The sequence below is a fragment of the Oryza brachyantha genome, chromosome 1 (assembly GCF_000231095.2).
Source record: "Oryza brachyantha chromosome 1, ObraRS2, whole genome shotgun sequence".
In the NCBI taxonomy this organism is placed as follows: Eukaryota; Viridiplantae; Streptophyta; class Magnoliopsida; order Poales; family Poaceae; genus Oryza; species Oryza brachyantha.
Genome location: NC_023163.2, coordinates 18,183,336 through 18,200,233, shown reverse-complemented (window position 1 = coordinate 18,200,233; position 16,898 = coordinate 18,183,336). Strand labels below are relative to the sequence as shown.

At 36.4% G+C, this 16,898-nt stretch overlaps 1 protein-coding gene across 1 annotated transcript; it reads left to right on the top strand.

Annotated features, from left to right (window-relative positions):
• The first annotated feature begins 4,229 nt into the window (after positions 1–4,229).
• LOC102711302 (N-terminal acetyltransferase A complex auxiliary subunit NAA15) lies at positions 4,230–16,610 on the top strand. The gene is made up of 26 exons (XM_006644309.3): positions 4,230–4,389; positions 5,562–5,640; positions 5,739–5,821; positions 5,916–6,065; positions 6,556–6,671; positions 7,075–7,180; positions 7,543–7,614; positions 7,698–7,813; positions 9,306–9,438; positions 9,655–9,732; positions 9,896–9,949; positions 10,058–10,128; positions 10,735–10,789; positions 10,929–11,024; positions 11,385–11,513; positions 11,668–11,750; positions 11,833–12,063; positions 12,150–12,282; positions 12,352–12,462; positions 12,618–12,749; positions 13,865–13,921; positions 14,669–14,766; positions 14,836–14,894; positions 15,043–15,154; positions 15,237–15,337; positions 15,713–16,610. The coding sequence occupies exons 1-26, from the start codon at positions 4,339–4,341 to the stop codon at positions 15,931–15,933; spliced, it is 2,727 nt and encodes a 908-aa protein (XP_006644372.1). The 5' UTR covers positions 4,230–4,338; the 3' UTR covers positions 15,934–16,610.
• Positions 16,611–16,898: the final 288 nt, after the last annotated feature.

The window sequence follows — 16,898 nt, the reverse complement described above, 5'->3', positions numbered from 1 at the left end:
CCCTGTCAGGGCAGATCCCCGCCCTTGACGTGGATTTTGCCTAGCCTAGTTGTTTTCTTTTCTCACTGAAGAAGAAAGATAAAGCATTATCTGATTTTATGATGATTACTTAATAGTTAAGTGATAGATAATTAATATACAATCGAAAATCTATTTTATAAATGTGAGATGATGACTTCTATATAGAACCTTTTTTGCAAAAGATATGCATCATTTAGCGTTTCAGGAGCATGCACACAAAGTCAAGGGAGAAATTAACAATAATATGGAAAAGAACACGGCCTTGACAGTATTTCTTTCTTCGTGATTTTGTTTCTGATACACTAGGGGCCATGCATATGCCCATTCTTATGAACTTTGCTTGGATTTTAATAAACGATGAGGTTGAATTGTGGACACACGTTTCACCATTCATCTTATCTAGAAAATGTTACATAATGTTTTTTTGTGACTTGGTTTATTGTTAAATGTACTTAAGCATAACTTACATTTTTGCTTATTTACACAATGTTTTTTAATTAAGATGAATAACTAAACATGTGTCGAAAAGTCAATGGCTCGTTTATTGAGTATTTGTGAGTGTATTCTATAACACATACTTCAATTGATAGAGGCTATTGGCGCATCTACGACCTCGCTAAAATCTTCTAAAAAGTGTACTTGTGTGTTGGGCATCGTAGTTTAAACCTCAAGAGCGCGGACAAGGTCCACTACGCTATCTTCCTTTTTTTGTTTATGGTTTTCATGTTATTCATCTTCCTCGGTGAGACCCGTTGTACCAATCACACTCCTATAAACAAGCTTGGTATTCACTATATTACATCATTGCAGTGGAGTGAAATGACAACAAATAGCATGACTCCCTAAAAGAGAGGTGTGGCTTAAATACTCCACCTGCCCCACTTAATCTCATATTTAGTTTCCGAAGACTCCGGCGGAAGCCATCGGGGACTCCGGTAGCCTTAGAATCTCACAACAGAGACTGTCGCCTGAGACTCTACTCTAGTGTACCTTCTTTGTTAGACCAAGGATTCCCACCGGCGTTTCTGGCTATAGTAGTCGAGTGCTCTGGTGTGATTTCTCAGTCTCACACAATCAATATACCATAGTCTCTAATATATATCACATGTACTTTGGAGATAACTCTCAAGCCCAAAAAATTAAAAACATAATCCAAGTGCATACGGTGCAACGTGTTTTGCTCAAGCACACTTAGAATCTTATGGGAGTACTTGGATTCGCTTGCGACCTTCAATTTGAACCCCTCTTAGTAGTATGGCAATCCTACGGACTCATTAAATGGAAAATTACAATTTTGTTCTTCCATCCTTTCGCCTTTCTTTCTTTTTTCTTGATTAGGGTTCATTTTTCTATCACTTTCACCAAAAGGGGACTAATTGTTGTACTTATCTTCAACACACGGGTTAGTCCCATGAATCTTTTGTCACATCATAACCAAAATCCACACGGGAAGGCCTAGATGCACTTTTAATAAGTTCATAAAATCTAATAAATTTTGAAACAAATCATTATAGGAGTTGTTAGTGATCAATGGATACTATCTAAACGTCATATACTTACGAGCGTAGAATGCAATATCGCATCCCAACTATTAACATTATTGATAAATATTATAAGAAATTATTCATGTGTTTGTATACAATGCATTTTACAATTTTATCAAATTGGTGCCCCATATGTAGTCCTCACTAGATGAATGTTGGTTTCGTAAGAGGCGTGCTTACAGCTAGTTGAATGCTGGTGAACAAGCGCGCATATCCTCTCGTAGGTTGATCATATTGAATGGCAGTGCTAGACAATACCACCTCTCTGACCAAAGATATGCCATATTGCTTATAGACCCTATTTTTTTAGCTTGTTTATCAGATGACCGAAACATATCATTAGCTCTTTGGGCCACTTGTTTTGCAAAATATTTAATTTATTCGCATAACAAACTACTTCATCCGTCCTACAATAAACTTACGTTTGCCCTTTTTTCCAAAATAAGTTCATATTTGATCGGTCAATGTGGTGGATAAGTCGGGAAGACATGCATTTTGTAACTAAATAACGTAGGTAACAATTGCTTTTTGAAAGTTAAGGGTATTTAGTCATTTTTATTTTGTATTTATATGCATGAGATGGTAAAAAATAAAGTTATTTTTGAGACATGGAGAGTACATAACCTGGGTCAATAATATGTTCAAAACCCTTAACCAAACAGAGCTTGAGTTATCCATATTCTTAATTAGTTTGTATCAACGCTCATGGTATCTAGCCTTACTAGTTTGTATCAACACTCATGTAACAGTAATACACGCCTATTCCTCAATATAGTAATTGTTTAGCTTACCAAGACCAGTCTCAGTGGAGGTTTCAATCTCACTAAATGACATGTCACATATGGCAATATGATGAAACTATACATGCATACAATTACACAGACCATGAAACTAGACTGAACCTCAATTGCGAGTAAATTTTTTTCATCTCCACACGTTTAATCAATTCTTATTGGTCACCTGGATGTAACATTTAAGTGATATGTTAGCCTATAAAACAACATTTTGCATTGAGAGCACTTGTCTAGTTTGTTGACTCAAATATGTTTTGATAATATGACAGTATTGTAAAAAACACAATGAAATCTTGCACTGATAATAACCTAAAATATAGGAAAGTGGTAAAAAATAAAACCACTTTTGGTAGATGGCATCATTAGCTTCTATTGAATTTCATATAGGTATGTTTTCACGATTAACTTATATGGTACTACTTTTTGTTGACAAAGGATAAAAGATGAAATATTATTTTTTGCGACACCTATTTAAATGTACAAATGATGGAAATAATGGCTACAAAGTTGAAAATATACTTTAGAAAGGTGAGATGATAAACTTTTATTTAGAAACCTTTTGCAGTTCATGAAGCGTGTACATAAAAACCAAAAAAACTAAGAATATTCCACCAAAATTAACGTATATTATATCAGTCATATTTCCTGTCAAGGGTATGTACAATATAATTGTGGCCAATCTCACATATAATGCGTGCATATATATGGAAACAAAAATGATTACATGACGATTCTAGCATGGTATAGCATGGTAGGAGCTATAAAAGAACCATACAAAGTTTTATAGTAACACTGTGGTCGCTTTCGACTACCCTTTTGGAACTAGATTTTCTCGTTTTTCATACACACGTTTCTCAAACCGCTAAACGGTGTACTTTTTGCAAAAAAATTCAATATTAATGTTACTTTAAAAATCATATTGATCTATTTCACATTTTTTATAATTAATAATTAATTAATTAATCATGTAATCTATTACTACCTCCGTCCTATAATAACTTTATTTTTCGATTTCTGTGTCTAAAGTTTGACCATTTGTCTTATTTAAAAAAATTATACAAAACTTCATAAAATTAGTCACGCATAAAAGTACTATTCATGTTTTACCATCTAGTAATAACAAAAATATTTATCGCAAAAAAATTTCAAATAAGACGAAGAGTCAAAACATTATATCTAAAAACTGAAAAAGAAACTTAATATAGAATGGAGGTAGTACTATGTTTATTTTGCGCCAGATAACTAACCCTCATTCCATCCTTACTGAACGCGGACTGTGAATCACTAATAATCAGCTAGGCCATTCATGTTGGGAATAATGGATGAGTTTGTCGACAAAGATACAAGCCAAAATGTTGCAATGCATAACATTTTAAAAAGTGAGGATATTTAACATGACAACAACAACCTTTCAGTGTTATCGTAGTTCTTCGCTATAAGTTTTTAGGCCACGCTAGGACAATAGCGATATGTGGAAGCAAAGTATTTAAGATCTGTTCCATCCATAGAAAAATATAATGCACATTAACTTTTTTACGTGATATCCAACCTTATACTCTGACTATAAATTAATCATGTAATATACTCTATAACCATACACGAGATAACACACATACGTTATTATCTTATTTATTATTTAGAATATTTAAGTACGGACTTTACTATATAAATAAGGTTGACTTATGTTTTAGTTTTAAAATCTTACTTAAAATTGTAGATATTTAGTTTTTTTTGAAAAACTTCGGAGGGACGGGGGAGCGAGAGAGAGAACCCATCGGTTTTCTAGCAACAGAAGAGGCGGGTAGGGTTCCTTGCGACGGAAGGGCCACGCGCAGACGCTCGCTCGCCTACCATTACACAACACCACGCCACCGCTAGACAGTCCACCCTCCGCCCTCGCGCCTCCAAAACCCTTCCCACCCCAACTCCTGCTCCCCGCCTCCGCCTCCTAGGGTTCCCGTCGCCGCGCCGCCGCGGCCATGGGCTCCTCGCTCCCGGCCAAGGAGGCCAACCTCTTCAAAGTCATCGTCGTAAGCACCCCCGCCGCCGCTCCTCCTCCTCCTCCTCTCCCCCCCAACCTCTCGCCTCGCGAATCGATCCGTTCCCTGTGGGCCGCGCTCCGCCTGATTCGCCTGTCTGGACATGGCTGGCGACTGGCGGTCGGGGTTCCACTGCCTGGTGGCTCCCAGGGTCGGTGGTCTGTGTCGTGACGGCCGTGAAGGTTTGTTTTGGTGATGGTTAGATTGCTGGTAGCACCAGGGAACCCTGCAGCCCCTGGAAGCAGTGGTTTTACCTGGCTAGTTGCTTTAATTGTTGGTCCGTGAGCTTAGCTTCATCGTGCTTGTGTTGGTTTGTTGAAGTTGCTGGTGCTAAAAACTGATGGCCAGCTACTTGGACCTTACTGATATTTGGATAGTAGCATCAGTAGTATGAGCTTGACACCAGGCTCCACTGATATCTAGAGTTCTATTGTAGTAAAGTGAGCTGAGTGATTTATTTTTCATGTTAACTTGACATCAGGTCCTTGTGTTAAGTATATCTACCACGCTATGGAATGCACTATTGGCTCACCATGGCAGTGCAGGGCTGGGATCTTGGGTTTGACTTGATGTGGTTGTGGGGACTTAAATCTCAATATTGTCCACTAACATAATATGATGATACACAGATTGAAACTTCTAGTGTATGTAGTCGGAGCTTTTTATGGTACTGCTGCCGTTTCAAAGTATAGCCAAAATACAAGTACTTCTCACCTACCTTCTCATCTGAATCAGAACATTTCCCCAATTAATTTCTTCACCTACTTTCTCATCTCAACCAATCATAACCATTCCTCATTCCAACCTTAATTCCTCCAAAAAGGTGCATAATTCTCTATTTTGAGATGGAGGTAGTTGTATGATACAATAAATATCTTACTTCTGAACATTGTATACAATCCTGCAATTCTGCTTTGTGGATTTGCAGATTCAGTATTGTTTCCCAACGACTGTTTACGTTACTCAATATGCAGTCTCCCACATACACAATATGCTCAATGCTTGTGATGTCCCACGCATAAATTTGATGCCTGTGAAAGATTGGTCCATAGTGTCATATGCTTTTATAGAAGTTTAATTGCAGTGTGTATTTCTGTCACTCTGTTAAATTGGTTAGCACTTCACGTGCTGCATTCCTGATGTTTTCACATTTGTATATGCAGAAATCCTACGAGACAAAGCAATATAAGAAGGGCCTGAAGGCAGCAGATTCCATTTTAAAGAAGTTCCCTGAGCATGGCGGTGCGTAGAAAGATATATTTCTGCTCCTGTTGTGTTATGCTATACCTCCTGCAATATACGACAGTCACATTCATACACTGTTTCTTATTCCCTTGTAGAAACCTTATCAATGAAAGGTTTGACGCTAAATTGTATGGACCGGAAATCTGAGGCTTATGAACTTGTTCGCCGCGGATTGAAGGTAAATCAGTACAATATCTGCTTTTGAGTTTTTTTAATCTATATAAATCATACAATTGCATGAGAAATGAAACTAATATACATGCTATCTGCAGAATGATCTGAAGAGTCATGTGTGCTGGCATGTCTATGGTTTGCTTTATCGATCAGACCGAGAATACAGAGAAGCCATAAAATGTTACAGAAATGCTCTGAGGATTGACCCAGATAACATAGAGATTCTACGTGACCTGTCACTTCTCCAGGTTGGTGGGACATGACTATTTGATATATTCTGCTGTCTTATCGTTATGCTAGTTTTACTTTTATATCCTTTGATCTCCACAGACTTGTTCAACCTAATACATTGCTGTATTTACTTTACCTATCTCTCATCTATTTCTTTCCCTGTATTTTTCATTGATGCTTTGGTCAATTAGCATTTCCTTTATTTGGATTCAAATATTTGCACTCAGCTGAATTTGAAGCAACTGTTTGAAACTTTGCAAGTTTTTTTATTAAAAGAATGATCATCGGTGGATCATAATATGACCAATTGTTATCTGTTCCTTCTTTTTGTTACTAACATCATTAAATATTATAATTTTAAAATGTTTTTTTGATTTTTACAACAAGTCAATGCCAGTCTTATAAAATTTTAAACGAGCATACATTTTATGATTACTTGCTCTGCAGTTGCCCAATATGCTACAAGCAGAATTTGTTTTTTAAGCAATTTCTTTGTTTATTTCACAGGCACAAATGAGGGATTTGTCTGGCTTTGTTGAGACTAGGCAACAACTTTTAACATTGAAGCCAAATCACCGCATGAACTGGATTGGTTTTGCTGTAGCTCACCATTTAAATTCTAAGTATGCCAACTTCTTTTATGCTGGGACATTATCACTTAACATAGATATGTTTGTACTTGACTTCTTTAGACTGTCTTATCAAATCTGAAGTTTGTTGTGATACACCACATGTCCACAGTGAAGACCTGATGTCCTGACCTATGATCTTAGAGTTGCACTGGATATTATTTACTAACTCTGCAATATCATGGTGGAACTTCTTTGCATGAGGAATCTTATATTCCTCTGTCACATTGGTGGTAGTTTCTGTTTGTCTTTTATTTCTTCTGTATCACATGTAGGGTTAACTTGTCTGTTTATTTATGACCTGCTTGGTACTGCACTTGTGGGATCATTGGATATTTATAGTATAACGACAGTTCCACTTAATGCATATCATTTTGTTTCCATCACACGTTTGTAGTTCTTCCAAGGCAATAGAAGTATTGGAGGCATATGAGGGGACACTGGAAGATGATTATCCCCCAGAGAATGAGCGATATGAACACAGTGAAATGCTTCTGTATAAGGTGCCTGTAGAAAACTCTTGTATTTCTCGGCTATTATCATGGTAGAAATGGTGTGGTGGTCATGCTGTAATTTTTATATTTCAATGCTGGTTGTGTAATACCTATAAATATGTAGTGCTTGCATTTAAATTCACTCTCAAATCCATATTGGTTGAAAACTTGCTGCTGGCCAGCTCTTCTTCTAACAATCACACTTTCTGAACTAAGTTGTTTCTTTACTTATGTTCTGATTTTATTTTGTCGATTTTGTTTATGAATAAGTTCATTTTATGCTCTAGAAAGTAGAAAGGATCTGCGTTGTTACGAATACTTACTTCCTACTTCCTCTATACTTGTCATGTAATGCTATTGATGTTCCACAGATTTCATTGTTCGAGGAATGCGAGATGCTGGACAGAGCTCTTGAAGAGATGCACAAGAAGGAGAGCAAAATCGTACGTTTTATAGTTCTCTATCATGCAAAGAGGAAAAACATTGCTCTTGAAATATGGGTGTAAAAATATTTTTTTCCTTCTAGGTTGACAAGCTATCATTCAAAGAACAAATGGCCTGCATTTTGTTGAAACTTGGCCGTTTTGAGGAGGCTGAGAAAATATATAGGTCCCTGCTTTTCATGAATCCTGATAACTACAAGTGAGACACCTGTGCTGCTTTTATTTCTTTGCTCGTGTATTTTGGTAAACTCTGAAAAGTATATGAGTTTTGACTTTTGACATGGCCTTATTTGCTACTATGTTGTTTACATGCAATGGTTATTTATTTTTGACATATATATGATATATGATACATGTTCTTTTAGATTTTTATTATTTTCAAAGCTATAATTTTACTTTAGCAACTTTGTTAAATTGCTATATTCCAGTTTATGAGTTGTATAAAAATCTAGCTGTATTTTATAAATAGGTAAAATCTTGGTCATATGGTTGATTCAATCAATCAGTGGTACTTGCATTTCTAGTTAATCGCTACACCAATTTATTGTCTGCATCCACATGAACTAGCCATGAGGCAAAAAAAATGCATGTTGTCACGATTGATTGTGCGCCTTCACATATTTAATGTCCATGTCCCAAAAGGCCAAAATTTACATGGAGTCGATTTAAGTTATTTTCTATATTTATCCTCTCTTTGCTTGATATGTATAACACATGCTCTTCATACGAGGATATTGGAGCTGTTCCATTATATTTCTGTAACATGATGCTGCAAATTTAGTCTGTGGGAGGGTTCTTAGTGTTAGTTGGTACCTGGCGGTGGTGGGTTTCCATATGTCTAGCCTAGTCCCATATAAACAATGGGGGAGCCATGCTTACCAACTTGGTTTACCCTTCTAGGTGAAGTGAGGATGGCAGCCTTTGGTTTTGCAGAATTACCTGCAATGTAACATGTTATCAGAAATATTTGGTCCTATATAAACCAAATTTCTGTCTGTTAGAGCTTGTACAATGCAAGAAGTGGCAAAGAAGGGCTAACATGCTTAGTGTACCATGTCAGCAAGCATCTAAGAGACCAAGCGTCCCGTGCAAGTATCTCTTGTTACATGTGCTCATATGGTTTCAGAAACAAGGTTGCATATAGAACTTGGGGTACCATCCATGCTAACTGGTCTTATCCTTTTAGGTGGAGTGGGGCTGTAACAAGTGTACAAGTTTGATGCATCTTGTGGTGCTATAATATTCCTCTGACTTAAAAGAACATTTGGATAGAATAAAACTGTTGCAGAACACTGACTAAGAGATGCACTATCAACTAAATTTTGGAATTCCCTTGTATTTAGGGAAAATATTGTAGATACTTGCGTGTATAACACTCTCCTGACTTACATTTCTTTTTACTCCCTCCAGTTTGATGCTTGTCGTTTTGGACAAGGACGTGGTCTCCAAAAAATAACTTTGACCACTGTTTTCTATTACAATGTATATAGAGATATCAACAAATATATGATCGAATTGAAGTACTTTTCAAGGTTAATCTACACGTATCATGTTTCTAAAGTTAATATTTTAAAAGTTATTTAATGTCAAAGTTCTAAAAGTTTGATGTAAGTCTTGTCCAAAACAAGTATTTTCAAACAGGAGGGAGTGATACTCAAGGAATTAATTTATTGTGCACTGGTTCTGCTCAGGTACTTCATAGCTGTTCAAAAGTGCCTTGGTCTGTACTCAGGAAATGGTCAGTATTCCGCTGATGACGTTGACCGATTATCCGCATTGTATAAATCACTTAAGGAAGAATATGGTTGGTCATCGGCTGTTAAGGTAAACTATCCCAAATTGTTTTTATGTTTTCTTTGTTCTTTCATGCCAATTATTGAGCCCTCCGTCATGGAACAATGTATCTTGATTTAGGTGTTATATATTTGTTTTATATTGCAATACTAATTTTCTGAATTCCAAGTTGTCTTTATATATTGATGGTAAGTGGGGCATGTGCTATACAAGCTGTTAATCTGAAATTGTCCCTGATTGCATCAGCGGATACCCCTTGATTTCCTGGAGGGCGAGAAATTTCAGGAGGCAGCAGATAATTATGTCAGACCCCTATTAACCAAGGTAAATTTTAGCAACATTTAGGAAGTACTTTTAGTGCTAGAAGCTGCCTCATTTATGGTTGACTTCTGTTTTTCTTTACTGTACAGCCTTAAACCCTTTTAGGCTTTGCTAGGCGGTTTTAATGTCTCTTTGTTGCAATTGATTAACACGTCTCATGTTTTAGGGAGTACCGTCATTGTTTTCTGATCTTAGTCCATTGTATGAGCAATCCGGCAAGGTAACAACATTTATGTTACTCAAAATAACTTCTTGTGCTTCTTTTTCTCTGCCTGTAGTATAAGTGAGAGGGTCACTTTTATGTAACAGTTCTGAGTCCTTTTGACAGGCAAATATATTGGAGGAATTGTTTCTGAAGCTAGAAGATTCAATTAGGACTAAAGGATGCTTCCCTGGAAGGTAATCTATTGTGCCTGGCCATCATTCCAGTCTTCCAGATGCAACATGCATCCTTATTGTTATTTTTGTTTATTCAAACTGTAATTTTGATTAGTTCTGTCCTCATTTTGGGCAAAAATTGTACATTTGAATCAGATTCTCTGTTTGCTTTGTGTAAATTTTTATTTAAAGAAAGTTTATAATGAATGGCACGTCTACTAGCACGCCTGCTTTTGTATCTCTTTCCTATGTAATGTGCATGAATTACTTTTAGCCATAATATTCTTGGAGGTAATAATATGGTGTTAGCATAGAATGCTTTCCAATGTCCGAAAATAATATTGTGAAAATTTCCTGCATCAGTAATGGATATATGTCATATTGTCATATTCATATGACATCACAGGACAACAGAGGTGTCATGCGAAAATATGCCAAGTTGCAAAATATTGATTTGCTCAGAGCTAGGATTACCATACTGGTCACAGCTGTTTTTTTTACTACTAGAGTTACTAGCATGACTTGTTTATAACTTGTAATTAGCATGCTAATTTTACCATGGAACTTACTGAACTCTTTAATCTGCTAATCTTGGCATGGAGTTTATTGAATTGTTTCTTAATGCAGTCCGCATACGGAACCACCATCCACACTCATGTGGACTCTATTTTTGATCTCCCAGGTTAGCATTGAGCACTTGGTGTTTCCTTACAAGCTACAATATAAAATCTTACAACCTACAATTTAAAACATCTCAATTGTTTTTAATTATATCATTTGAATTGACATGGCCAAGTTTTTTCGCATGTTGAATGATGCAGCACTATGACAGAAGAGGCCAGTATGATGTTGCTCTTGATAAGATTGATGAGGCTATTTCACACACACCAACTGTAATTGATTTATACTCAATAAAGGTTTTTCTCTATCCCTTCTCCTCGTCCTCCTGCATCACTCTAGCTGAGTTTCACTTAATATTGGCATTCTGTATTGTTGTCTTTGTAATTTTTCCTGTGATTGCATGAAGCTATAATTAGACTTAATTTCATTTTTATTGTTCCATTCCATGATGTTATTCATAGAATCTCTTCCCTGTTCATTTCTGTCCATACACTTCTTTCCCAAATTGACTGGTGTTGCACTGATATTTAGTTTTACCTTCTAGCTTCAGGATGTTTTTTTTTGTTTCATTTGACATTAGGTTATGTTATTTTATACTATTATGAAAGCCACATTTTATATTAATTCAACTGCTATTGTGCGTGTTGTTACTTTAGGGGAAGATATTGCAGCATGCTGGCAATTTCTCAGCGGCTGCAGCATTAGCAGATGAAGCTAGGTCAATGGATCTTGCCGATCGTTATTTAAACAGTGAGTGTGTTATGCAAATGCTCCAAGCTGACCAGGTATATCAAGATTATATCTGTACCAGAAGGGTTTTCTTCTCATACAGTGTCACTACTTTTTCTAGGAAAAAAATGAATTTTTACTGCAGTGTGCTCCTAGCGGCCCTCTGTTATCTGGTTATACTTTTAATCTCTTATTCTGCAATTTATGAAGGTTGGGCTAGCTGAGAAGACTGCTGTGTTGTTTACTAAGGATGGCGATCAGCACAATAATCTCCATGACATGCAGTGCATGTGGTATTTGCTCTCATCCCAGTATCCCCCCACCCCTCATCCTCCCTTTATATGAACTGATTTGTTGATCTTTATGTCATTGAAGGTATGAGCTCGCTTCTGGTGAAAGTTACTATCGTCAAGGTGATCTTGGCAGGGCTCTCAAAAATTTCTTGGCTGTTGAGAAGCATTACGCGGACATGACTGAAGATCAATTTGACTTCCATTCATATTGCCTACGGAAAATGACACTGAGGGCATATGTTTCTATGCTGAAGTTTCAAGATCGCTTGCATGCACATGAATACTTCCACAAGGCTGCAGCAGGAGCTATCAGGTAGCAGTTGCCACTGAACTTTCTTTTATGGTAGTATTTTGTACTTCATTTGGCAGTCTAATAAAATTGAGCCACATGTACTGTAGGTGTTATATGAAATTACATGATTCACCATCGAAATCATCCACTGAGGAGAATGATGAGATGTCAAAACTACCACCTGCTCAGAGGAAGAAACTGAGACAAAAACAGAAAAAAGCAGAAGCTCGTGCCAAAAGGGTAATCTTGAAAGCTCAGCATTGGGTCAATAACTGTTAAATATTCTGATTTTGCCCACAATTTTTGTAGGAGGCTGAAGAGAAGCAGGAGGATGAGGCAGCTTCATCGAACACAAAATCTGGGAAGAAACAAAACGCAAGACCAGTTGATTTGGATCCACATGGTGAAAAATTAGTGCAGGTATTTATCGTTAATGGTTTTGTTTGATCAGTTTCAGAGATGTTTATCACAGTCTATATTTGTTCTTCGTTTCATCAGTGCCTGCAGCATGCAAGCTAGAGCGTTGAAGATGGAACCGAGTAGTCTTATTTTCTCAATGTACCTTTCTTTTTCAGATTGAAGATCCACTTGCTGAAGGAACGAAATATTTGAAGCTTTTGCAGAATAACTCGTCAGACTCACTGGAAACTCATACACTTTCATTTGAACTCAACATGAGAAAACAAAAGAATTTGCTTGCTTTTCAGGTAATTAGTTTCTTCCCTATTGCTTAAATGTGGCCATTATGATCCTCCGTTCAAAATTATAAAGTTTATTAGGTTTCATTAGGGCAAGTCTGACTAACGATTACTCCATTAGGATATGATTATTATGACAAAAATTAATGTTATTAGATTCGTATTCCAAAGGACTTGTACTTTTGTATCATAAAAATGAGATACTTATAGAGCAATAGTTGGTCAAAACCTAATACACATAATATTTTTGAATGGAGGAAATATCTAACTATTTTGGAATATCTGGAGCTTCTGTTTTGTCCAACTTGCTGGAGGCAAGATTTATCCTATTAACAAGATTTATCCTCCTTTGCTTAGATCTTAATGCTCATAAAACTGTATACTTGACAAAATAGTTGCAAGGATATTCTACTAACCATATGCTGAGATGTAAATTCTCCTGTGTGGAATACACCTGGACTGCCACAATTAATAGTTGAATATATTTACCCTCTGATTATGAAATACCAGAGTTGCCTGATGAACCGATTGTTCTATCCCGACAATGCCATTTCAAATAATACGCCTTAACCATAGCAGCATGTATATTGATAAACAATGCAAGAAATGATATTATTTTTGAAGCAAAAAAACGCATCAATTTACTTTATTTGTCATGGTGAAATGAGCGGTGATAGATGTCATTGAATTTGAACCACTGGATATTAAATATACGTTAATTTGGGTGGGATGCTTGAAAAATGGAAGCATGGAATTCTGTGCTGCAAATGTTTTAACATGGTGCTTTCCTTTTGCATTAACTGTTGTTTGCGACATAGAGAATGTCTTTAATATACACCTAACCTTGCATTAACTGTTACAATAACATAGTAAATACTTTTTAGAAAATAAATTATTGAAACAAAGAGTGGTACATCTATTTTTCAACTATGCCAACTTGAGTTCCATTTAGAAACCTAAATAGTTGTCAATTAAGCTTTAATTATTTTAATAGTGAACGCTCTAAAAATGACATATTTGTCACAAGCAGGGTAGTATTTATTGGCAATGAATAGCTATATTATCTTAATTGATTATTTTTGTTATGTAGTTATTTGTTTACCTGAATCTTTCTTTGATTGCAGGCGGTCAAGCAGCTCATTAAGTTGGATGAAAATAACCCTGATAGTCATCGTTGTCTGGTGAGTACCCAAATTTATGGCTTTCACTCAATCTACTCATGTTTATTCTGTCAGATGTCAAAAAAATTTTGCACTTGTATATTATGTTTTAGTAGTAGATTTAATAGTGTAGGTTTTCCTTTGTAAGTATTTATGTGCCTGAGATCAATGCCTTGAGCCTGTGTCAGCTTTGGTCCATAGAAAAATGACTCTGTTTTACACTCTTGCTTGATAAGATATTTACTGGCTATCTGGCATGCACAAAGTATTTACATATGCTACCTTAATGATTCTTATTCATATTGCTATATGGATTGTTATTGGCTGTAGACGTTGTGTATTTCAATTTGCAATACCTTTTGCGTTTATGCTTATGTTGGTTTAGGTGGAAATTGATGAGTGTTTTGAGGAATAATTCACTGTCCATGATGTGCTAGTAAAGCCCAGTTAGGAATCAATACAGTGTTTCAGAAGTCGAGGAATTCTATAGTTAACCTCAACATCCGACCATGATCAAGTTGTTGCCTTCGTGCTCCTAGTTTATCATTTTTGGAAAAATACTTTAATGCTTTGTAAGCATATCATTCTTAATGGTGCTTAGGGTGTATATTAATATGACAGTTAGTTGAATCGTAATAGAAGAATGTAGCATAGAGTGCATATGCTTATTTAGTTTTCCTACCTTTTTCTAATATTTTAGTGAAATTATCAATTATATCCATTCAACTGGGTTCTAATTCATTTACTGCTTGATGTTGAATTTTGTAGATAAGGTTTTTCCACAAGATAAACAATCTTCCCTCTCCAGGGACAGATTCTGAAAAACTAATTTGGAACGTTTTGGAAGCTGAGCGCCCAGATATAAGGTTTTAAGCTGATTTTTGCCTTACCAATATACATTTCTATCAATTTATTTGACTTGCAAGTTCTTGCAGGCAGTTGCATGGGAAGTCTCTTGTTGAAGTAAATAGAAGTTTCCTTGAAAAGCACAATGGTATTATTTTTTTAACCTTCTGTTGACGTAAAGTAAATACAAGCTGTCTTCACTCTTCAGGACGAAGATAATCATTTTAATTTCTAATTGATGTGTTTTTTCTCGATCGGAGGTCTTACTCATTGTCAACAATCATTTCCTTTGCTAGCTTCGTTGATGCACAGAGCAGCAGCATCTGAAATGATGTACCTCTTGGAGCCAGATAAGAAGCTCGAGGCAATCAAGTTAATTGAAGATTCAGTAAACAGCACAGCATCAGGGTAAAGTATCACAAACAAAAGAGCACCTATGATTCTATCTACCCCACTAGGCATAGTTTTAACAATAGTTGACTATATGCAGAAACAGTATTCTTGGTCCTGTGAACGAATGGAACATTCAAGATTGTATCGATGTGCACAAATTGCTGGAGACAGTCTTTGGTGATCAGGATGCATCAAACCGTAAGCTTCCATATCTCCATACCCAAATTAGTTCACTTTGCATTAGTGCTTACTAGCATTGGGATCTGCTACCATAAGATCTGTCATCAACATGTCACTTGGTGCGCAAAGTGTAGCATTCTATTACCACTCATTATATACTGCTTTTGATGGCATGATTCATGAATCAGAATTTCTTCTGATGCCACCATTTTATTGAAATGTGAATATTTGATATAATAGGCATTTTGTACTAGTTAAACTGATACAACACAATACACATATTTATTGTTGATGTTTGCCTGACATTATACCAACTCATGCCATGCCAAACGAATGTCAATGAAATGTCTCGAGTGATAGAATTGTCAGGTTTGACCCCTACTATCTATACAGGCTGGAAGGCACGATGCGCTGAATACTTCCCATACTCAACCTACTTTGAAGGCATTAAGAGTGCTAGTGCAGCCTACTGTTCTGTTATCAGTAGTGTTGAGGATTCATCAGAAAATGGAGTTGTGGCAAATGCTCAAGTGAAAACAGCAGATGGAGAAACATGCACTTTGAATGGAACCGTGCATATTGTGGATGAACTGAGTGACCTAAGCATTAGGTAATGCGTCATATGCAGGTACCTGGTTACAGTTGGAACAAAACACATTTTAGTGCCAGTGCTTATTTAACCAGAGTGCACACAGGAAAAAAGATCTAGAGAGGAAGTGCTAAGCTGCAAAGAGGATCTTCTTGATGCTTTTCATTTGGAAGTATATTATTGATTAGGAGCTGAGATCTCTTCGTTCTTTGGCGATTTTCTCGGTTCCAGCATGTACCTTTTCGTTGTCATCTTGTAGATGGTGAAAGGATAACCTTTCATCCCAATTCCCATGAGGCTTTGCCGGGGTTTGCTGCCTGGCTACATCAGGGTGTGCCATTCTTTTGAAGCAGCGGATCTTGAATTTGTTGCACGGTTGGTTTTTTCAGTCGCTCTCTCGTTGGACTGCAAAAATTTTGGCATAAAACAGGTATAATCTCAAAACTTTTTTTTTTGTGAAATCAAGAATATGTTCTTTGCAATAGTTGAATGTACTTGGGGTTGCCCTATTCCCCGCTTTTGCAACTTTTTTGGTCCATGTCGTTGTAAATTAGTTAACTCGTCACGGACATTGATATTGTATTCCCCGCTTGTCCTGACAAATAATGATCAATCTATGTTTACCCTGGGTGTTTCAAAATGTGCAATGCGTTAAAAGGGTATACATCCACATTCAATCAGGCGACTTGTTTCTGGATGTTATTGTGGATCCTGGAATAGCAATGTTGCTTTTACATGTGCAATACGTAAGTTTTTAAAAATAATATTACCGTCAATCTGTTTTTTAGTTATTTTCTACCTGTCTCATATCTTACTGTTTTGCATATACCGTTTGGTTCTCTTTGGTTTAGAGTATTTTTAAAAAGCAAATTAGAAGAATTAAACTGTTTCTCATAAAAAAAACTGGTAAAATTTATGTGTTCCGGAGTGGCCCTTGGCTAAGATCACTCGAACGCGATGCTTTAGAGTGCTAAAGAGTAAACTCCGTTA